Source organism: Podarcis melisellensis (assembly GCF_964234715.1).
Source record: "Podarcis melisellensis genome assembly, chromosome: 13".
Classification (NCBI taxonomy): Eukaryota; Metazoa; Chordata; class Lepidosauria; order Squamata; family Lacertidae; genus Podarcis; species Podarcis melisellensis.
The window spans coordinates 51,674,579-51,698,078 of NC_138545.1; the positions used below are offsets into that span (position 1 = coordinate 51,674,579).

The 23,500-nt window shown below is 43.9% G+C and overlaps 2 protein-coding genes across 4 annotated transcripts in view; one reads left to right on the top strand and one right to left on the bottom strand.

Annotated features, from left to right (window-relative positions):
- Positions 1-20,993, bottom strand: part of INVS (inversin) — a gene marked incomplete at its 5' end in the record, with an annotated part of 61,524 nt that extends 40,531 nt beyond the window's left edge. The window contains 3 exons of one of the 3 annotated variants that reach the window (XM_081883856.1): positions 4,797-4,963; positions 13,904-14,038; positions 20,955-20,993. In XM_081883856.1, coding sequence (XP_081739982.1) covers positions 4,797-4,963; positions 13,904-14,009 — 273 coding nt within the window. Of the gene's footprint in view, positions 1-4,796; positions 4,964-13,903; positions 14,058-20,954 lie in introns of those variants that run through there. The other 2 variants (XM_081883855.1, XM_081883854.1) reach the window with 2 other exon arrangements.
- Positions 20,994-21,411: 418 nt separating this feature from the next.
- ERP44 (endoplasmic reticulum protein 44) overlaps positions 21,412-23,500 on the top strand; it is a 32,044-nt gene continuing 29,955 nt past the window's right edge. Inside the window, exon 1 of the mRNA XM_081884275.1 lies at positions 21,412-21,481. Within this exon, the coding sequence (XP_081740401.1) occupies positions 21,422-21,481 (60 nt within the window). The 5' untranslated portion in view covers positions 21,412-21,421. The remainder of the gene's footprint in view (positions 21,482-23,500) is intronic.

Consider the following 23,500-nt stretch of genomic DNA (forward strand, 5'->3'; position numbering starts at 1 on the left):
ACTTTATCTGCCCTGGAGGCCAAATGGCACAACAAGTAAAGGCTAATAAATGGTATAAAAATGAACAAATCATAACATTATGACAGGTTGATCGTTGCCAGTAGTTTCACAACTCAAGCTTGACGCTCTGCTAGACCTGCTCATTCTTTTCTCTCTTCCAATTGTGCTCCAACTTTGACTGAATTAAAGGCCAGAACAATTAAGGCATTTGACCAGCAAGGGTAAGCTGGAATGGAAGTATTGCCAGGGGACACAGATGTCAATAGCAGACTACCCATTTGTCAATACAAACATTCGAGACATGCAAATGCTGATGTCCTGGTTCTCCACTAGGTTGCACTGATGCCCTTCATAAACAGCTCAAACGGGAACTGGTGAAATTAACTTCCCAGACTTGTAATTTTCAGTTAAGAGCAGGATTTTTAGGAATATAAAACAGAGTTTTCATTAAAGACGGTGCAAAACTATTTATAAAAAGAAATATTTGAGACACTTTATAGTTGCACAGTAAAATCTGTGTCAGAAATGTTTTCTTAAAGCCCGAGAAGAAGGATTTATGTATTACGAATGACATGATAAATTTAACCTGTCACAATAAATGACAAAGAAAGCTTGACTATTCTAGGGTTCTCATACCGTGCTCCTATAGAGCAATCCTATACAGTGTCTACTAAGAAGGAAGTGCCCTGGGTTCTATGGGACTTATTTGCAGGTCTATAGGATTCCAGCCCTAATTTTTTTTTTTAATCTTTTACTCAAGAAATTAGCAATTTAAAATGTTTTAGCTGCTGCTTCCTTCTCAGCAATACTTATGTTTATAATGTTTAGATTTCAAAGAGTTACTTTAGACACATCCAAGTGTTTGAGAACATCTAGTAGGATTTTCTTGTTTTTTATTTAAACATCAGACCCTTATGCCCCATCACAAATGGCTTCTGATATCAGTTTCACAAACTGTTTGCCACTGACTGGGTTCAGTCAACACTTAAGGCTCTTAATATCCTGCATTTCTCTTCCCCCACTTGTACTCTAAACGGGCACATATAGCCCCAGAGACCAAACTTAACTGACCAATTATGAATTCTAAGTTATTGAAGAAAAAAACCTGAGTTGGTACTATACTGAGGGGGGGGGGAATCAGCACATTTCCCACCAGGGAACTTGCATTCGATAGATAATGTAGGGATGGTGGGAGAGTGAGGGTAGGTTGCTGCAGAACTGCAGGAGAAGGCAGGCCTGGGATATAGCTCAAGAAATACTTTTCTGAACTAGTACTTTCTGAATACGAAAAGAAAGAAGTGACTCAACAGGGGGAAGGATTCATTTTTTTCTAGGCATGGCAGAAGACAAACAAAAAACAGTGGAGACACTCTGGAAATGCCCTCACTATCAGGGCTGGCACACCTGTGAGAAAAGGTGAGGCAACCACCTCAGATGGCAGGATCTCCAGGGGCAGCAGATCTGACCTCCAAGGAATGCATCACCCGCTGCTGCTGCCACCGCCACCAGAACAGCAATGGCTGCAGTGTACTCTGTGGAGGCTGGATATGCCACTTCCTCGGCAACCCTGTATACCTGAAGGAGCGTCTCCACCCCCATCGTTCAGCCCGGACACTGAGATCCAGCGCCGAGGGTCTTTTGGCGGTTCCCTCATTGCGAGAAGTGAGGTTACAGGGCACCAGGCAGAGGGCCTTCTCGGTGGTGGCACCCGCCCTGTGGAACACCCTCCCTTCAGATGTGAAGGAAATAAGTAGCTATCCTATCTTTAAAAGACATCTGAAGGCAGCCCTGTTTAGGGAGGTTTTTAAGATTTAAAGCTGTATTGTTTTTAATACTTGATTGGGAGCCACCCAGAGTGGCTGGGGAAACTCAGCCAGATGGGTGGGGTATAAATTATTATTATTATTATTATTATTATTATTATTATTATTATTATTATTAACCCCCCAATGCCACCTCTACAGTGGGTTCTTGGCAAATAGGAGGTGCTTCTTCTCTCTTCCCACCCTTCTTCCTGATGTAGATCTTCCCTGGTAGGGCGATGGCATCACTTTGTGGTTTGCCTCAGGTGCCAAAATATCTTGAGCCGGCTCTGCTCCCTGTGATCAAGCCAAACATATGTTTTTCTCTCCAGTGTTAGCTGTCGTTCTGCACCTTTGAAAATAAGCTCGCTAGTAAAAGCTTCCCCACTCTTTGATGTCACTGAGAAACCTCCCCACCAAACATAAGCACTTTTAAAAAGTTTCCTTTAAAAAAGAAAACAAACACGATAAATGAATGACCACATGAGCCTGTATGGTCCCTCTATTTCTCTCCCTCCACCCAAGTGGGGCTGTTAGCAACTTTGATTGGAAGATGGATTAAAACTACCTCCCAAACAGCTGCTTTGAATAAATAGAAATGGTGATTGAGTGTAGGTTTGCCATATTCTAGCCCAGTCTGGTATCCTAATTTGAATGCCATGCAAATTAATTCCTAATTATAAAAATGAGGTTGAGCTGGAAAATGGTTTTTCCACTCCAAATCTTTCCTTCAAAATTTGCTTAACAGCATAAGCACAGATTATTGGGCTCTTCTTAGAATACATGGGAAATATGTAACTGGACTTCCAAAGGATAAATTAAAACATTAAAAAAACAGCATTGTTACTCTAAAAAAGTAATCCTCACCTCACTTGCATAGGCTACAGTGTCCTTCATAATCAATGTTTCTTTTTTTGTCCTGGACTGAACTTTAAAAAAAAAATCTGTATGTGTATCTCTTTCGGTAATCTTTATTTACACTTTTAAGTGACACTTTTACCTCTAGAAAGGTATGTGGGGTATGTGAAACAAAGGTCAAAGATAGGCTATACGCAATTTGGCAATTTAACCTGTTGCATTTCTGCATGGCAACAGGGTTTGGGCTGGGTGTTCATCAGTATGCAGATGATACCCAGCTCTACCTCTCTTTTAAATCAGAACCAGTGAGGGCAGTGAAGGTCCTGTGTGAGTGTCTGGAGGCGGTTGGAGGATGGATTGAGACTGAATCCTAACAAGACAGAAGTACAGTAGCACTGCGGCTTACGTTACCCTCAGCTTACGTAAACTTCGGGTTGCGAAAGCGGCAAACTTGGAAGTGTTTTGCCCCGTGCGCATTCGCAGAAACGCTCTACCGTGCTCTGTGAATGCGCAGAAGCACTCCCCCCGGTTGCGGAAACCTCGGGATTCACAACCGGAGGTACCACTGTACTATTTTTGGAGACAGGGAGTGGGCAAGGGTGGAAGACTCCCTGGTCCTGAATGGTGTAACTGTGTGCCTAAAGGACCAGGTGCTCAGCCTGGGAGTCATTTTGGACTCACAGCTGTCCATGGAGGCGCAGGTCAATTCTGTGTCCAGGGCAGCTGTTTATCAGCTCCACCTGGTACGCAGGCTGAGACCCTATCTGACTGCAGACTGTCTCGCCAGAGTGGTGCATGCTCTAGTTATCTCTCGCTTGGACTACTGCAATCACTCTACGTGGGGCTACATTTGAAGGTGACCTGGAAACTACAAGTAATCCAGAATGTGGCAGCTAGACTGGTGACTGGGAGTGGCCACGGAGACCATATAACACTGGTCCTGAAAGCCCTACATTGACTCCCAGTATGACTCCAAGCACAATTCAAAGTGTTGGTGCTGACCTTTAAAGCCCTAAACAGCCTCGGCCCCGTATACCTGAAGAAGTGTCTCCACCCCCATCGTTCAACCTGGACACTGAGGTCTAGCTCCGAGGGCCTTCTGGCGGTTCTCTCACTGTGAGGTTACAGGGAACCAGGCAGAGGGCCTTCTCGGTAGTGGTGCCCGCCCTGAGGAACACCCTCCCATCAGATGTCATCAGCGTTCAACTGAATTTTTTTCCTTATCTTCCCAAGCTCCAACTTCACATTTCATGAAACAGCATGTCATTTTATAATAAAACACTTCTAAAAATTAATCTCAAGGTGTTACCAAATGCATTTTTCTCTTTATTTAAATATACATTTACCAGAGCCATCATATGAAATATCTTAATCCTGAAGCACTTACTATACATCTTGCATTTATATTTTTAGTAACGAGTGTAATGCTTAATGCACACATGCTTTTAAGTAAACAACTAGTGATATTTTTAGCATTATTGAACTCCTGAGTGAGTAGCAGATTCTTTGCAAATCTGGAAATAAAGTATTTAAAATTAAGATCCGATTTGTCTGCTAGTGACATTGTCAGCTAAACATCTGGATACAAAAAACAACTTTGTGTGAATTCACAGACTTGTGAAATTTGATAGGTCTTCCACTTTGAACAGCAGACTACCCCGACATATCCAAAATACTTTAAAAAATCCTACTTAAATTTAAAAAGTAGTTTGACATATGGCATGGAGTGGTAGAAAGGAAGGCTACTACAGTGGTACCTTGGGCTACATACGCTTCAGGTTACATACGCTTCAGGTTACAGACTCCGCTAACCCAGAAATATTACCTCGGGTTTAGAATTTTGCTTCAGGATGAGAACAGAAATCGCACGGCAGAGCGGGAGGCCCCATTAGCTAAAGTGGTGCTTCAGGTTAAGAATAGTTTCAGGTTAAGAACAGACCTCCAGAACGAATTAAGTTCTTAACCCGAGGTACCACTGTATTTGAGAAAGGGACATTCAAAATTATTTTGGATTTACAGTTCTAGTCTTGGAACATCATTTAGACTGCAATTCTATATACACAGTTACCCGGGAATAAGCCCCAGTGAACCCAGCAAAACTTACTTCTGAGTAGGCATGTGAGATTGTATTGTTACCTTTTGTGCAGCAAGATGGAGAGCTGTTCTCTGGTTAAGGTCGACTTTATTTACATCTATTCCTGTCTTCAACAAAGCCTCAGCACAGTCTAGCCTATCTGCCAACACACAGTACATTAGTGGAGTTCTCCCGAACTGGTCCTCTTTGTCCTTCAGATCAGGATTACCTGTAAGAACAACAAAGTGAATTGCAGTGCTGGCTCTACATACGTTTTATTAAATATGTACATCTATTGTATATTTTGGGTAGAAAAAAGTTTGTCTGGTTTCTTATACATTTGGGCAACACTTAAGATCTCTTAAACAAATTTGATATGTTTCTTGAGGTCAGGGGTCAGATTTTTTCTATTCTGGATGACATTTTTAAAGAAAATGTCAAACAGTCTTTTAAACACTGCAAAATATGGACAAGGATAGTAGTAGTAGTTGTTTTCTACACCTTTTTCCCTGACAGGGAGTAAAAACAGAAAAAGCACCATTAAAAAACAATCAAATATTGATAGAATTTTATATATATATCTACACACACACACACACACACACACACACTTATACATATGCTATAAAAACAGCACAGCACCAGCCCTTTCATTAAAAGCAGGCCATTCCCAAAAGCCTGTTGGAACACGGAGGACAAGAAAGGAGCCAGTCTGGCTTCTCTAGAGAGGGAGTTCCAAAGTCTGGGAGCAGCCTCCGAGAAGGACCACCAAGCATGCCTGTGAAAGTGGTGGAACCAAGAGAGGGTTTTATCTACATTTAGATACCAATGACAACTCAACCTTTCAAAGCTACACTGATTATCAATAAGGGTTGTTGCTGGCTTCTGAGAATTCCTGAGCAATGCATGTTAGTTTTCTATATAATTGAAAAGAGAGCACACAAGCTATTTTAAGAGGGAAATATATGGTTATGGTGATATAGAAAATAGGGGTGGTTGGCTTCTGCTGCCCAACTTCCCAAAGGAAATGTCCTCTAAGTCTATGATCTGTCAGAGATGACTGGATGGCGGCAGGATGCAGTGAAAGCAAGGCAAACCTTTATTTTTCTGTTGCAACAGAGTTCCTCCCCCACCCCGCAAGGATGTAAGAGAGACCAAGAACAAAGTGTGCAGGAACAAATTGGCCACCCCTTAGCCCAAGGCCACCCAAAAAGCATCATACATACAGGTGAAACTCAAAAAATTAGAATATCCTGGAAAAGTTCATTTATTTCAGTAATTCAACTTAAAAGGTGAAACTCATATGAGATACTCATGACGTGCAAAGCGATATGTCAAGCCTTTATTTGTTATAATTGTGATGATTATGGCGTACAACTGATGAAAACCCCAAATTAACAATCTCAGAAAATTAGAATATTAAATGAAATCAGCTAAGCAAGGATTGCAAATAGAGCAATATTGGACCTCTAAGAAGTAGAAGCATGCATATGTACTCACTACTTGGTTTGGGCCCCTTTTGCATCAATTACTGCCTCAGTGCGGCGTGGCATGGATGCCATCAGCCTGTGGCACTCTGAGGTGTTATGGAAGTCCAGGATGCTTCAATAGCAGCCTTCAGCTGTTCTGCATTGCTCAGTCTCATGTCTCTCATCTTTCTCTTGGCAATGCCCCATAGATTCTCTATGGGGTTCAGGTCAAGTGAGTTTGCTGGCCAAGCATAGTAATCCCATGGGCATTGAACCAGGTTTTGGTACTTTTGGCAGTGTGGGCAGGTGCCAAGTCCTGCTGGAAAATGAAGTCAGCATCCCCATAAAGCTCGTCTGTGGAAGGAAGCATGAAGTGCTCCAAAATCTCCTGGTAGACGGCTGCCTTGACCCTGCACTTAATGAAGCACAGGGGACCAACGCCAGCTGATGACATGGCTCCCCAAATCAACACAGACTGTGGAAACTTCACCCTGGACTTCAAGCATCTGGCATTGTGTGCCTCCCCATTCCTCCTCCAGACTCTGGGTCCTTGGTTTCCAAATGAGATGCAAAAGTTGCTCTCATCAGAAAAGATGACTTGGGACCACTGAGCAACAGACCAGTTCTTTTTTTCTTTAGCCCAGGTAAGACGCTTCTGATGTTGTTTCTTGTTCAGGAGCGGCCTGACAAGAGGAATACGACATTTGAAGCCCATCTCCAGGATCCTTCTGTGTGTGGTGGCTCTTGATGCACTAACTCCAGCCTCAGTCCACTCCTTGTGAAAATCCCCAACACATTTGAAAAGTCTTTTCCTGATAATCCTCTCCAGGCTGCGGTCATCCCTGCTGCTTGTGCACCTTTTTCTTCCACATTTTCCCTTCCGCCTAACTCTCCATTAATGTGCTTCGATACAGCACTTTGGGAACATCCACCTTCTTCTGCAATTACCTTTTGAGGCTTTCCCTCCTTATGGAGGGTCTCAATGATGGCTTTCTGCCCAACTGTCAGGTCAGCAGCCTTCCCCAGGATTGTGCTTCCTACTGAACCAGACTGAGAGACCATTTAAAGGCTCAGGAACCCATTGCAGGTGTTATGGATTGAATAGCTGCTGCACCTTTTCACAATATTCTAATTTTCTGAGATTGTTAATTTAGGGTTTTCATCAGCTGTACGCCATAATCATCACAATTATAACAAATAAAGGCTTGATATATCTCGCTTACATTACAGAAGGTGGTTGTCTGCCACAGAAATAATGGGAGACAGGAGAGAAGCAACACTCTCAAATTTCTATGGGAGACCCCCTGATCCATGGTCACTGATTGCATTACCTGGGCAGACTGGTCATTCCTTTCAGATAGTAAATACTTTAGTTCCTAAATCTCTTTCACAAATTTTAACCTATTGACAGTTTGCTCAACTTAATAGAAACCTGCCAGACTAGATTTGCAGGAAGGGGGTAAACCCCCTAGATTCCAGGCAGTTTTGTTAATGGGAAAAGTGAAAAGACAATTGGAAAGCTTTCCCCATTTCCTCCTACTGAAGTGGAACATTTGAAGTCACTTTGGTAGAGTAAAAATGGCTTCTAGATATGTGTGGTTTATATACTTATGTTTACCTTGTGCATTTATGAACACTTATTCAATATTTGATACCTTAGAATTCTTATAACAATGGCCTGGTTTGTTGCTAGGGTGGCCAGCAGACTAGAAAAACAGACGAACACAACATGGAATTCTCCCGTACCTTTCGTTAACAGCAGAAATCAGCAGGTAAAGCTGAACATGAAGATAAGGATTATCATCTGCTCATATCTGCCCATAGAGGGGGAAGTCAGAAATGAGTAACTATAAATTGGCATATTTCAATGTAGCTGCACTATTAAAAATGCAAACAGATAAATCTGTACTAGGTCTTGAAATCATGAAGGATAGACAACACAAAACAGGACCAGTTACATTTATCATTGTCAAGTGGTAAAGCTCTTTCTGGGCTAATATGCTTCAAAGTGGGGATAACATGTCTAAATGTGCTGCAAGGAAGTCAGGACAGGGGACCCTGAATTTTTTTAAAAAGGAAACACAATGGGAGAAGGCTAGGTGGAACCTTTCTCACTAATACAGTGGTACCTTGGTCCTCAAATGAAATCTGTTCTAGAAGCCCGTTCGGTTCTGAAACGTTCAAAAACTGAGGCGCTGCTTCCCACTGGTTGCAAGAGCTTCTTGCACTCAGTGGAAGCTGTGTCACATGTTCGGGTTCCGAAAAGCATTCGAAAATGGAAGCATTTACTTCCGAGTTTTCGGCATTCAAGAACCAAAATGTATGGCAACGGAGGTGTTTGGGAACCAAGGTTCCACTGTATTTTAATCTTAAAAGTGCAGGGAGGGTTTTTTATGAACAGGTATTATTTAGAAAAAACTTTTATCAATTTATTCTGCTGACTGTGCAAACTGATCTTTAGTGTGTGGGGGGGTTACTATAACTTTTATAGAGCTGAACAGAAGGGGCAAAAATAAAGAGCAGTATACCCCCCCAAAGATCCAATTAGTTCAAAAAAGAGAAATTTAAAAACAGTGTACTTCATGGTCTTGGTCACAAGAAGTTATTGCAGAATGTATCGTACAATCTAGCATAGGATGGAAACTTAAAAAATAATCACCTTGGCTTGAATCCTAACATTCTTTCTGTGAACATAACAGATTTCCCTCTTCTGACTTCTATTGCTAGCCCTTCTACATGCCCAAAGAATCCATTCCTGGAGTTGAAGAACCTATGTGGTAGTTATGGGCTATGGTACAGGGGTTGCAGATGAAGGGGGGAATTAGCAGAGATCGCCCACCCCCTATTATTATCCACAATTTATTAATCATCTTAATTGAGCCTTAATTAATCCTTAGTTTAGCAATCACCTCATGGTGATGAACAATTAAAAACAGCAAAAAGAGAAGATCAATTTAAACAAAATTAAAACAATTCAAAACAGACACTCCTCTCAAATACTTATTGATTCAGCTGGAAAATATTATTATTAGTGAATAGAGGAGCAACTTAGGATCTAAGGCATAGTTCATTTCAAGTACTATCTTACACTATTTATTTGGCTACAAATAATGCAAGTTGTGTATTAAATTGGTTGACTTCTCAGGCTGCAAACATAAGACCTGAAACAACAGGTCCATGAGCTCTGCACTACTGAGGTGGCATGATTCCTAAATGTGCAACATAATGAATGAAACCTGAAACTTGCACGAGCCTAGGGCTCGCCGAACAGAATGTCGGCGGTTTGAATCCCCGCAACGGGGTGAGCTCCCGTTGCTCGGTCCCTGCTCCTGCCAACATAGCAGTTTGAAAGCACGTCAAAGTGCAAGTAGATAAATAGGTACCGCTTTGGCGGGAAGCTAAACGGCGTTTCCGTGCGCTGCTCTGGTTCTCCAGAAACTGCTTAGTCATGCTGGCCACATGATAGGAAAGAACAATCTTCCTTCATATAGGTGCAGCATGAATAAACGTTGCCTGCAAAAGAAGACTCTTCCTTTGTAGTTGAATCCATGTGACTGGCAGGTGGGAGGAGTTGCCCCTGTGTCAAAGTGGTCTGCAGGGATGAGCGAGCTTTGGATCTGGCCCACCAGCTAAATTCGGTTCTCCAACCATGGCGTGTAGGATTGCAGTTTAGCTCTCAGCCCTGTGAACTATCTATATTATGGGCAAAAATATAAGCCCCCTCCCTTTAGTGATCTGTAAGCCATTCTAGGAGCTTTTTTAGCTAAATAAAAACAGATTTACATCAAAAAGACTACTGAAATGATGCACGTGAAGTACTTTCAGTATTTGGGGGAAAGCACAATGCAATTAGTAAATGACATCATTACTGAAATATAAAAAAATAAATAAATAAATTGTCCAGTAGCACCTTAGAGACCAACTAAGTTCGTTCTTGGTATAAGATGCACACTTCTTCAGATACATATCAGAAGGCATCTGAAGAAGTGTGCATGCACACAAAATCTTATACCAAGAACAAACTTAGTTGGTCTCTAAGGTGCTACAGGACAATTTATTAATTTTTTATATATATATTTCGACTGCATCAGAACAACACAGCTGCCTACCTGAAACTGACATCAGTACTATTATTGCTATAAATAAAATCCAATAAGAGCAACTTTAGTGGCTATGAGACACTCACGTATAATTTTGAAATTATAATAGAATAAAGAATAGAGTAAATAAAATTAAAATGCCTTTCTGAAACAAGCATATTCTCCATCTTTTTTGTGAACAGCTCTGAGACCTCTGGGTATAGGGAGGTATATAAATTCAATAAATAAATAAATCTTCATAGGCGTTTACACAACTTCCTAAACCTTTCGCACTAATATTTATATCAATACGCACAGCTATAATAGGGAACAAGCTGGAAAATGAGATGTGATTAAATATCTCTATACAAAATGGTTCATCAGTTTGTCGGGATTCACAGAATGCTGTGTAAGATAGTAAGTCTGCACGCTTGAGTTTGCTAGTTGCAATACTTTCTATGGAGGTGCTGGGTCAGAATGACTCACCAGTAATGTGCGGACAGTTGATTGGCTGTCATCGGTTTAAAATGGAAACCTTTCCAGCAGTAAAGGTGATGGTGTAGAGGAGTGTGGTCAGAGAGAAAGAGTCTTCCTATTTGCCTTAAGGTGCAGCCAGGTACTCTGTCTGACTGTATGAACTGCTTCTGTAGATATTTGTATATATAAAGGTAAGGTAAAGGTGACCCCTGACCATTAGGTCCAGTCGTGACCGACTCTGGGGTTGCGGCACTCATCTTGCTTTATTGGCTGAGGGAGCCAGCGTACAGCTTCCAGGTCATGTGGCCAGCAGCAGAGCAGCACACGGAAACGCCGTTTACCTTTCCGCCAGAGTGGTGCCTATTTATCTACTTGCACTTGGATGTGCTTTCGAACTGCTACGTTGGCAGGAGCAGGGACCGAGCAACGGGAGCTCACCCCGTCACGGGGATTCGAACCGCCGACCTTCTGATCGGCAAGTCCTAGGCTCTGTGATTTAACCCACAGTGCCACCCACGTCCTATTTGTATATATAGCTCACAATAAATAATATTGCACTGAAGAACCTGGAACTCTGAGCATTTCTGCTAAAGTGCCGCGAAGAATTCGCGACACAGTTCTGAACAAAAAACATTGCTTAGACTACCCAAAAGACCACAATTCAGTAACTTTGACAGTGTTATCATATTTATGCTTTTGGAAGTATCTCTCCCTACCTGAACAAAGCTTCTCTACAGCTTCTATTGTTAATAAGGAAACAGGATACGCACCTCACCATTACAATCAAAGCAGGTTTCTTAGATTGGTAAGGTATTTCTAGGTTATGCTACCAATCTTTAGGCTCCTCTGGCAACATTGTCCTTTGTCCAAGTATTCGTGTTTTGAGGGCCCCATTGACTTGGGGTTAGTACGCTGAGGGCTGCATGCCAGCAGACAGCTGAACTAAAGCCAAAAATGTGCAGAAACAGTAATGGCTGGTCTCATTGAGGCTAGTATGATGGAAGGCAGCATGACCAACAGTAGGTAGAGCTACAGCAAATGGCAGGAGGAGTCAATTAATTCTAGTTTTGTCCCTATCTTCACCCCTGCTGAGTTCCACAAGGGCAACATAAGGACTAGCAGGAAGAAGCTGACAGGCAGTGCCGCTCCTTGGACTGGTTGTAAAGTAGGGGAAACTGGCTGAGGCCAGGCTGACGTCCCTTTCTCTCTACTGGACAAGCTTCCACTGGTCAAAAAACAAAAGCATTTTTTATGAACTAATTTCGAAGAAAAACCACCACGCTAGTATTATGGAAAGCAACTGAAAGTAATTCCATGCATACACACACCCTGACTTTAGAGCAGAGGTTCCCAGACTTTGGCCTACTGCCCTCTTTTCAGGGGAGAAAAATACTCAGTGCCCCCCTGGAAATCGACCTTCTTTAAGCAAATAAACAGAAAGATGCACCAACAAATTTGCATTCTTTGATGTATCTAGATTTCTACCTATGTCCTAAGACATAGTAAAGAAAGACGTTGCTGTAAATAAGACACCTTGAAGCTTGAAATTAGAAAATCATTTATTAAAACAACCATAGTAACATCCGCATTACACGGAGAAAATAATGATAACAAAGGATAATATTAAAATAACAAATTACAGATAACACTTCCCAAGCCTGGGTGAACCCCAAAAGGTTTCATTCAAGCCTGGGAAAAACACACAACCAACAGATCCAGGAGAAGCATTGCCACCATCCTGCAACAGTGCCAACCTGGCGGTAAGTGTCATTACACAGCAGATGAAACCTGTAAGAACAGTTCTTCAAAATGTTCTTCTCTTCTATCTTTACGCTTCTACCATCCCCTTATTTTTATCCCAATGCCCCCCAATTGCACCCAAGGCTGCTACCACCCCCTGGATGGTTCCAGTGTCCCCCAAGGGGCAATACTGCCCACTTTGGGAAACACTGCTTTAGAGTGTTATGCACAAGAATGAAAAAATTCCTTCCAGTAGCACCTTAAAGACCAACTAAGTCAGTTCTTGGCATGAGCTTTCGTATGCATGCACACTTCTTCAGATACACTGAAACAGAAGTTTCCAGACCCTTCTATATAGTGAGAAGGTGGGGAGGGGTATTACTCAGAAGGGTGGTGGGAATGGGTGATTGGCAGAAAGCTGTGATGAGCCTGTTGACAACTCTTAACGACTGCAATAGGTCTTGCAGGAAAAAGCAAGGGGTGAGAAGGTGAAAAATGGCTTTGTCATGTATAATGAGATAAGAATCCAATGTCTTTGTTCAGACCAGGTCTCTCCATGGTTTTAAGTTTGGTGATATGTTGCAATTCAGCAGCTTCTCTTTCCAGTCTATTTCTGAAATTCCTTTGTAGTAAAACAGCTACTTTGAGATCTTGTATAGAATGTCCTGGGAGATTGAAGTGTTCTCCTACTGGTTTCTCTGTCTTGTGATTCCTGATGTCCGATTTATGTCCGTTTATTCTTTGGCGTAAGGTCTGGCCTGTTTGTCCAATATAGAGAGCTGAAGGACACTGTTGGCATTTGATGGCATACACAATGTTAGACGATTGCAGTCTAACATTGCAGTCATTAAGAGTCGTCAACAGGCTCATCACAGCTATCTGCCAATCACCCATTCCCACCACCCTTCTGAGTAATACCCCTCCCCACCTTCTCACTATATAGAAGGGTCTGGAAACTTCTGTTTCAGTGTATCTGAAGAAGTGTGCATGCACACGAAAGCTCATACCAAGAACTAACTTAGTTGGTCTTTAAGGTGCTACTGGAAGGAATTTTTTTTGTTTTGACTATGGCAGACCAACACAGCTACTTATCTGTAACATGCACAAGAATGGAAAGAGGAAGAGAGAGTTGGCAGAAGCCTACCAATCTGTTCTCTGGTGGGCTGGGCAGGGGATCTTCCTAAGCCACAGAACCAAGAAAAAGCTAAAAACAGAACTGCAACTTAAATACTATTACTTCTAATGGATTTGAAATTACATAAAAAGACAGGGATGGGATTAAAAACAGCATGAGGAGAAAGTCAAAGATAAATGCATAATGAATTTAGAATCTGCAATATATATGTAAAGATTTTAAAGTTTAATAAAAATTTGACTCTGAAAAGACAGGGGAAACATTTTTACCTGCTATCTGTTTTAGAAGAGCACTCTTATGTCCATTAACAGCAGCGGCGTGAACTTGAGATGCTAGTGAGGAGCCACTGAGCAGCCAAGCCTCAGAAACATTCATACTCTTCTCTGAGAGTTCAGATGTTAAACCTGCATTGCATAAAAACATTATTATTATCATTATGATAACGATGACGGTTACTATAACTTTGTGCAAAAAAGAATGCAGTTTTATTGATGCATTTTAATTACTTTAATTACATTTTTTTCATTTTTCATTTTAGATTTTCAAAGCTTGACTCTTCTATACAAGCTTTACATAGCAATGGATTCACTTCACAGCTACGTAGTTATCAATCAAGAACCTCTGCTATTATTTTAATGCAAACTACTTAATTTGTCCCACAAGCCCACTTTGTTTCAACATACTTGGGAGTTAATTTGAACTCCCATACTGAGCATTTAGGACCAAAAAGAGGCGTTAAATTTGCACATTCAATTCTGTCAGGAAGAGAAAAATAAACGATTTCTACTCATGGCAAACCTGATTCAAAAAGATGCTGCTACATGGCAATATGCTACAGTGGAAAGACTAGCGCTTAGGCAGACAATTTTGTCACCATAGGGAGATGGAAAAATGATTAGAAGTCTTAAAGTCTCATACACCCACATGACTAATCATGGATAAACATTAATAGATATTAAATAATAAACCTGGGGGAAATAAGGAAGTTTAAGCAATGTTTCAGCAGAGCCAGCAACAAAGAGCACTGTAGCTATTAGATGCAATGAGAATTTGAGAAGGTGAGCACAGAAATGGATTTGGGACACCTATATAAAATTATTTCTTAGTCGTGGCCTTTGGAAATTGTGCTTTAAGTTATCTCAAAGGGGGAAATGGGAGGGGGGATTCTGGTTCCCTCCTCTCTATGTAAGGCACACTATCCACCTCCATCTATGTCTATCTCTGCAATAGGACTTATTTTAAGTTTATTGTCCACGCAACACAGACTTGGGTAGCCTATGTAGTTTTCAACAACTAGCCACCTTGCTATTTTATATTTCTGTGCTGATACTTCATAACACAAGCCCATTTCTCCTTACTCTCCACCATTTTGTGTAAACAATAAACACTGTGTATTCATCAGTTCTTGCCAATTCCTTCAAGCAAGCAAGACAATATTGGCATTTCTTGATTATCATCTCCAGATTAAAGGTTATCTAAAGGTGGGTTTCATAAACACATGTGTATATGAGAATACACACAAGCAGATCTATTAACAGCTTTACAACAGGACAGGCTTTCTGAAGCATTACTGTCTAGGTTTTGTGACAACTTCACTTCCATTTTGTTTCCAAGCCCAATGCAAAGTGTGTTTTGATTCTTAAAGTCTTAAATGCTCTGGGACCAGGATACTTTAAGGGCCAATTTCTCCTATATAAGCCTGCCCACACATTATGCTCTTCCTAGTTAGTGTGTTTCCACACAGCTTGGGGTACAGTAGGTACAACTGGCAGAGTCTTTTGGATAGCGGCAGAAATGAATGAGAAATTTAATGTTAATCATTGTTGTCTTACAATGACTTCATTGGTTGACTGCATTTTTATTTTATCATTTAAAAATTGTTCTATCATACTATTAAACTTTCGCAAGCTACCATATGGATCCATTGTAACCTAAAGCAAATAAATGGACTTAAACAAATAAATTATAATTTGTGACCCTTTATTTATTATACTCAATATATCAGCCAAAGCTAAGAAAAATGAATCTTCACTTGCTCAGAGGTTTTAATGGACAGGGCAAATTTCTACAATGTGACCTGGCAACTTTACTTGTGAAAACTCAACAGCACTAACTCTCTTAATGGACCTCATGTAGGGTGGCCAGATGCGAAAAAAATGGGCAGGGCTCCTGCAAGATTAACAACTACACCTGAAAGCTGCACCAGCTGAAATGTTCACTTCTACACAACTATTAAAAATGAAGGAGTCTTGCCCTTTTTTCCACCTGGCCACTCAACCCCCAAAACTTATCTCTGTACAAATTCCCAAGTGTTGTGGTGGGAGCAATACTGCTGCAACCCAAATTCTGCACCTTCAGAAGCAGCAGCCCAATACTCTGAAACTGAGCATGTAAAGCTTTTCCAGGCATGAAAATAAGTCCTGAGCTGCTTAACTTTTGCATCTCATGCTATTACAGTATTAAAGTTCTAGGAATGGTGCCAGGGCGAAAAAGAAACCCAGCTTCATGTGATGCTCATTCACACACCGTATTTATTCGAGTCTAAAGCGCCATTAAATCTAAGGAGCATCTTAATTTTCAAAACCTTGAAACCCAAAAAGTATTTGCTGGCAAATGTAAATTCGCTATTGAATCTAATGTGCACCCTAATTTTCACAACATAATTTGGCCAAAAAAAATGTGCATTAGACGCGAGTAAATATGGTATGTGTTCTCCCATCTTTTTGTTTACTTTTAACAAAAACAGCCATGAGGATGCAATATTGAGGTGAGAGGAACAGATTCTTACACTTTTTATCTCCATAGGGCTCCACAACAAAATGTTACAGTGTATACCTGGTATGTGTTATCTGAGCCACTGGATCAGGGATATTTTTTTTAAAAAACGACCAAATGAGTACCAAAAACAGGAGTCCCTGCCCTAATGTGGCTTTTTATGCTTTGTGCAAAATTCCTTAAAAGGTTCTGAACAAGTTGAGTACAATTGTGGTTGATCTGGCCTGGGGGCAGAGCTTGGAGGAAATATCTGAAGAGGCAATTCAAGTAGACTGACCTCTGATACAATCTGAAAAGTATTAAATTTGCTGGGGGGGGGGTGACTGGCAATCCAAACCAGCCTTAACTCTTGGTGTGCAGTATTGACCCAGCAGGACTGCTCTAAGCTTTTCTATGTCAGCACAGCCCTGCCATATGGGTGCAGACTGAAATACTCTGCTGCAGGACTGTTGTATACTGCTCATTCAGCAAGGAAGGGATAATATAGGAAATAAAAGAACTGAATGAAATTGCACTCTCTACATTTCAGGCCAACACCCAATGATCGACAGGGATCAAATACCAGTAGACAACACTGCATGTTTGTTATAAGCCACTCAGAGCCCAATCTACGATATTCAGTGTGCTGTTTCCAACCTGCAATATGGACAATGAATTTGCTTTGGAATGTGCATTAGCACATTTCTAAGAATCAGGTTAGAAACTCAAGAAACTTTTCTCTATGCTGTACCTTTTGGGATAGGTCACTGGGGTGTTAAAATGCATCTTCTGGAGCTGTGTATAACAGAGGCTGCTGAAACTTCCTCTTCTCTACAACTAGTTCTGCTGAAGGAACCATGCCTCCTTTTGCATCTGGTTAACCTATCAGATAAACCCCTACTCATTCCTAGCTACAGTAAAATCTTGGATTTCTCCATTGAGTTCTACAGGTGAAACTCAAAAAATTAGAATATCATGGAAAAGTTCATTTATTTCAGTAATTCAACGTAAAAGGTGAAACTACTATATGAGATAGACTCATGACATGCAAACCGAGATATGTCAAGCCTTTATTTGTTATAATTGTGATGATTATGGCGTACAACTGATGAAAACCCCAAATTAACAATCTCAGAAAATTAGAATATTAAATGAAATCAGCTAAGCAAGGATTGCAAATAGAGCAATATTGGACCTCTAAGAAGTAGAAGCATGCATATGTACTCAGTACTTGGTTTGGGCCCCTTTTGCATCAATTACTGCCTCAGTGCGGCGTGGCATGGATGCCATCAGCCTGTGGCACTCTGAGGTGTTATGGAAGTCCAGGATGCTTCAATAGCAGCCTTCAGCTGTTCTGCATTGCTCAGCCTCATGTCTCTCATCTTTCTCTTGGCAATGCCCCATAGATTCTCTATGGGGTTCAGGTCAGGTGAGTTTGCTGGCCAATCAAGCACAGTAATCCCATGGGCACTGAACCAGGTCTGGGTACTTTTGGCAGTGTGGGCAGGTGCCAAGTCCTGCTGGAAAATGAAGTCAGCATCCCCATAAAGCTCGTCTGTGGAAGGAAGCATGAAGTGCTCCAAAATCGCCTGGTAGACGGCTGCCTTGACCCTGCACTTAATGAAGCACAGGGGACCAACACCAGCTGATGACATGGCTCCCCAGATCAACACAGACTGTGGAAACTTCACACTGGACTTCAAGCATCTGGCATTGTGTGCCTCCCCATTCTTCCTCCAGACTATGGGTCCTTGGTTTCCAAATGAGATGCAAAGTTGCTCTCATCAGAAAAGATGACTTGGGACCACTGAGCAACAGACCAGTTCTTTTTTTCTTTAGCCCAGGTAAGACGCTTCTGATGTTGTTTCTTGTTCAGGAGCGGCCTGACAAGAGGAATACGACATTTGAAGCCCATCTCCAGGATCCTTCTGTGTGTGGTGGCTCTTGATGCACTAACTCCAGCCTCAGTCCACTCCTTGTGAAAATCCCCAACACATTTGAAAAGTCTTTTCCTGATAATCCTCTCCAGGCTGCGGTCATCCCTGCTGCTTGTGCACCTTTTTCTTCCACATTTTCCCTTCCGCCTAACTCTCCATTAATGTGCTTCGATACAGCACTTTGGGAACATCCACCTTCTTCTGCAATTACCTTTTGAGGCTTTCCCTCCTTATGGAGGGTCTCAATGATGGCTTTCTGCACAACTGTCAGGGCAGCAGCCTTCCCCAGGATTGTGCTTCCTACTGAACCTGACTGAGCGACCATTTAAAGGCTCAGGAACTCATTGCAGGTGTTATGGATTGAATAGCTGCTGCACCTTTTCACAGTATTCTAATTTTCTGAGATTGTTAATTTGGGGTTTTTATCAGCTGTACGCCATAAGCATCACAATGATAACAAATAAAGGCTTGGCATATCTCGCTTTGCATGTCATGAGTCTATCTCATATATTAGTTTCACCTTTTAAGTTGAATTACTGAAATAAATGAACTTTTCCATGATATTCTATTTTTTTTGAGTTTCACCTGTATGGACAGTTCTCATTCTCATTCCTGGGGAGATTTAAAAGTACGGTAGCTTTTCAGTGTGAACCAGGAAATGAGCTATCCAGACAAGTAGAAAACAATTAGAAGGTTCTTTGTACACTTTTAGTATGCCAAGTGTCTCCTCTTCCCTTTTGAGACACTCCATTCTATTAAACTTCCACACCAGTGTCAGATAGGTCAGAGATGGTGCATTACATGTTTGAACAACCAGGCAGTCAACCTCAAAAGTGAGTGGGATAGACAGTGGGATAGTTATGGACAGAGGAAACAACTTATTTATTTATTGCATTTATATCCCACCTTTTTCTCCAAGGAGTTAATGGTGGTGCACAGGATTCCCCCCTCAGCATTTAATCCCACTAACAATCCATGAAATAGGTTAGGTAGTGACTGGCCCAAGACTATCCAGTGAATTTCATACTCAAGTGGGGATTTGAATCCTGGTTTCCCATGTCCCAGCCTGACACCCTAACCACTACAGTATGCTTAGAAGGAGTAGAAGCCAGAATGACAGAGTGTGATGCACATTTGTCACATTAAATATTTATACTGCTTTCTTTTATCCCTTATATATTGAATTCTGATTGTAATGCAATACATACAATATGTAAAAAATAAAAGCAGTGAGAAATCATACAGCATCTAGCACATTGCAATGGTTACAAGAAGTAGAAAAATCATTAAGTGGTCTGCCCAGGCCCTCCGTAATTTTCAAGTGGTGCAAGGCAGGAGGGAGTTGGGAACCCCTGGAATAAACTCAATTTATATTTTTCTCCTTTAGTACCCAAGTGTCACCCCCGAGAATTTCAACCTTTAAAAAACAAACATTTTCAGGGAATCTTAAGATCCCTTCCTTGCCTGCCCCGTGGTTGAGAATAGCAGCATTTCCTATAAAGCAAGCTGCTTCAAAGCGGTCCACAACGTACAAAAAATGTTCTGGTGAGAAGAGGAGACCGTAGGCTTGCAAGGGTTCATCCTTTGGTGCAAGAAGGGGGTAAACCCCAGCAGATATGCTTGCACAAGAACATGCTGTAATGTTCCCACCCACACTGGCCGGAGCCCACAGGTCTGAGGGCCCAGGTGGCAAGGGCCAGATTGGGCTGGTTGGGACCTGGGTTAAAATCCCTGGGGGGCCCTGAAACTCACAGGGCACATCCAAGATGAGTTTTGGCACCTGAGGCGGAATATCCACGCTGTTTTGTGAGGAATTAAGCCGCTGAAATCTGGCGCCCAAACCTGCTGCCCTCTCTCACTTTATCTCCTGGCAAGGCTGGTCCCGCTATCGGGAAGCGCAAGCCCGTCTCCCTCCCAGCCAGACGATGATGGGCTCTTGCTCCCCGTGAAGCCCCCGCAAGAACCGCCGCCCACGAGCCCCAGGGCCGAAGAGGCAGGCGGTGCAGAAGGAGAGAAGCGGTGAAGGCCCACCTTGGCCCGCCGGCGGCGCCTCTCGGCCGGACGACCTACTTCGCAGGGTTGTTGTGTTGCGAAGGGAGCGAGCGAGTGAAAGCCAGTGGCGTAGCGTGGGTTGTCAGCACCCGGGGCAAGGCAAGTAATTTGCACCCCCCAGTGGCATAGCGTGGGGGGTGCAGGAGGGGCCAGCCGCACAGGGCGCAACATCTGGGGGTTAGGGTTAGGGGGCGCAAATCCACGGGTTAGGGGGCGCAAATCCACGGGTTAGGGGGCACAAATCCACGGGTTAGGGGGCACAAATTACTTGCCTTGCCCCGGGTGCTGACAACCCACGCTACGCCACTGGCACCCCCTAACCCGTGGATTTGCGCCCCCTAACCCTAACCCCCAGATGTTGCGCCCGGTGCGGCCGCCCCCCCTTGCACCCCCCACGCTACGCCACTGGTGGAAGCCGCTTGCCAAGAGCTTTCCCGAGGATAAAATAGCGACAGAGCAAGAGGAAATCTGCACGCTTCGTAACGCTCTGGCTCCTGGTGGTCCTTATTTCACAGCGACCCCCATTGCCAAAGGACGGCTGCGTGCACACGTTCGCTCTCCTCCCCGTGTCACCTACCTGACAAGCTGCTTCACAAGCTCCTCTCCTCGCGGAAGACACCCCTTTCGCCCGCCCAGGCCACCCCTTCCCACCGCCTCACGGGAAGGCAACGGACCCGCTCGTCAGCCGGGCCCTCGGGCCCTGCCGCTCCGCCTGGCGGCCAGAGAGGGCGCTCGCCCCAGCGCGCCGGGCCGGGCCCAGCCTGCCGCCGCCGCCGCCGCTAACTCGGGGGACGTTTCCCGGCGTGCCTTCGAACCCGGAACTGGGCGTCGGTTCGCGTGAGGGGAAAGGGGGCGGGCGGGAGGAAGGGGAGGCGGCGCAGAGCGAGAGCCGACCTCCTCGTCTTCCTCCTCTCCGTGTCGGCGCCCGCCCGCCGCGCACTTCCCCTGGAGGCCGGGGGCAAAGAGAGCCACAGAGCCGGAGCGGCAGGGAGAGCGAGCCACCCACCGCCTCACGCGCCCCCCCCCGCCCCGCCCCCCCCCGCCATGAGAGCTGCCGCCATCTTCCCCGAGCCCGGCGGCCGCCGCCGCCTCCTCCTCTTTCTGGTGAGCTGAGGGGAGGAGGGAGGAGGGCGGGGGGCAGAGGCGCCTGAGGCGGAGATACTGGGGGGGGCGAGGGGGGGTGTTGCTGTTCTGTGGGGGCGCCGGGCTGCGGGTCCTCCCGGCTCGCCCGGTATCCCTGTGAATCCGGGTCGGGGTGGGGCGGCCGCGAGCGCTGGTGTGGCTCAGCCTGATAGGCTGCCGGCTCCTCAGACCCGGAATCGGGCCGGCAGCCGGCGTGGGGGCGCGGTGCTCGGCCCGGCCAGCTGAGGGGAAGGAAGGCGCCTGGTTGCGGGCTCCCCAAAGCCCAGCTGCGGAACTCTCTCCCGGGGGGGCTTCAGAAGAGGGTCAGGGGAAGCCGAGCCACGGTGACTGTAGCATGGCATGCACAGCTGGAGGGAGCCACGCTGAAAGTGTATTTCATTTACAGATAGGTAGCCGTGTTGGTCTGCCATAGTCAAAACAAAAAAAATTCCTCCCAGTAGCACCTTAAAGACCAACTAAGTTAGTTGGTCTTTAAGGTGCTACTGGAAGGAATTTTTTGTGTATTTCATTGTGTGTTTGTGGGTCTCCTCTCTCTGTATCGCGTAACTATGGCACAAAATGAGTTGCGCTGCTTGGATGCCTTTGGTCAGGGCTGTTTGGTCCGAGACGTGGTTTAAGAGCCCAAGAAGGCGTTGTGCAAGGCCTTGGTGGACAAAGTTGCCACCGTCTAATTTCCTCCAGACTCGTAAGGGCCACTTCTGCACCTGCAGGGTGTAGGTGGCTGTCCGTTATAGGGGTTCAGACTTCACAACTCCTCAAGGAACCGGGGTCCCAGCTAGGAGTTGCGGCCGAGAAAGACCGGGGTTGGAGGGGGGAGACTTGTTTCGGACCCATCTCCCCCCCAGACCCAAGTCCAGTTTGAAGTGTGAAAGTCAGGCTGTGTCAACCTGTGGAACTTGCTCCGACAGGAGGCAGTGATGACACCAACTTGGATGACTTTACAAGAGGATTAGAAGAATTTGTGGAGGAGAAGAGGTCTATCAAGGGCTACTAGCCATGGTGGCTATACTTTTCCATCCACAGTTGGAGCCAGCAATGCTTCTGAATGCTAGTTGCTGGAAATCACAGGTGGTTTGTGTGTGTGTGTCTGCCTGCCTGCCACTGTTCTGTATCGCTTAACTAGTGCATAAAATAAATGATACTGCTTGAATGTTTTGGTCAAAGCTGTTTTGCTCTGAGGTGTGATTAAAATACCAAGGCAGTGTTGTTGGGTTGAAATAAACGACAGACGAATGACAAGTGTCATATGGGAGGCATGTCTCGGGGAGTCCCTTTTATTGAATATTACAGCATTGCCACATATGTGCTTGTTGCTGATTGGTTAACACAAATACAATGCAAAGGTTGCATATAAGCATTAATCATCAATAGATTAAAGGTTGGGAAAGGGAACACAGAAATGGACAGGCATGAAAACCTCCTTATTAAATTATTACTAGTGATTGATATAGCAAGACTATTACTAGCAATCACTATATAGCAATCACTATTACTAGTGATTGATATAGCAAGGCTTAAAAGAACATAACTATCGCATTCCGTAGATGTGGTCAACCATGCATTAAGAACAGGTCAGGGTACAATGTTTCATAAACTCAATGTGAACTGAACATTCTAGGGTGAGGAAGGAATGCTTCAGCTTAGAACGGTTTGCCAGAGTCATGTGCAGAAGCAAAACTTCCCATCACAGTGTTAAGTGATGTCTAGGGTGCAAAATGCCACCATCTAATTTCCTCCAGACTCTGAGAAGTAAGGATCACTTCCACATCTGTAGAGTGGGGATGGCTAAGGTAGGCCCAAGACATTTTGGCACCTGAGGCAAACCACAAAATGGTGCCCCGCCCCTCTCCAAGGAAGAAGGGGTTAGGGAAGATCTACATCAGGAACATGGAGGGAATAAAGATTGGGATCTGCTGTCCCTGGGGATGCTGCCAGCTGAGAGATCACCTTACCTCATGGGCGGACTGGCCCTGGAGAGTG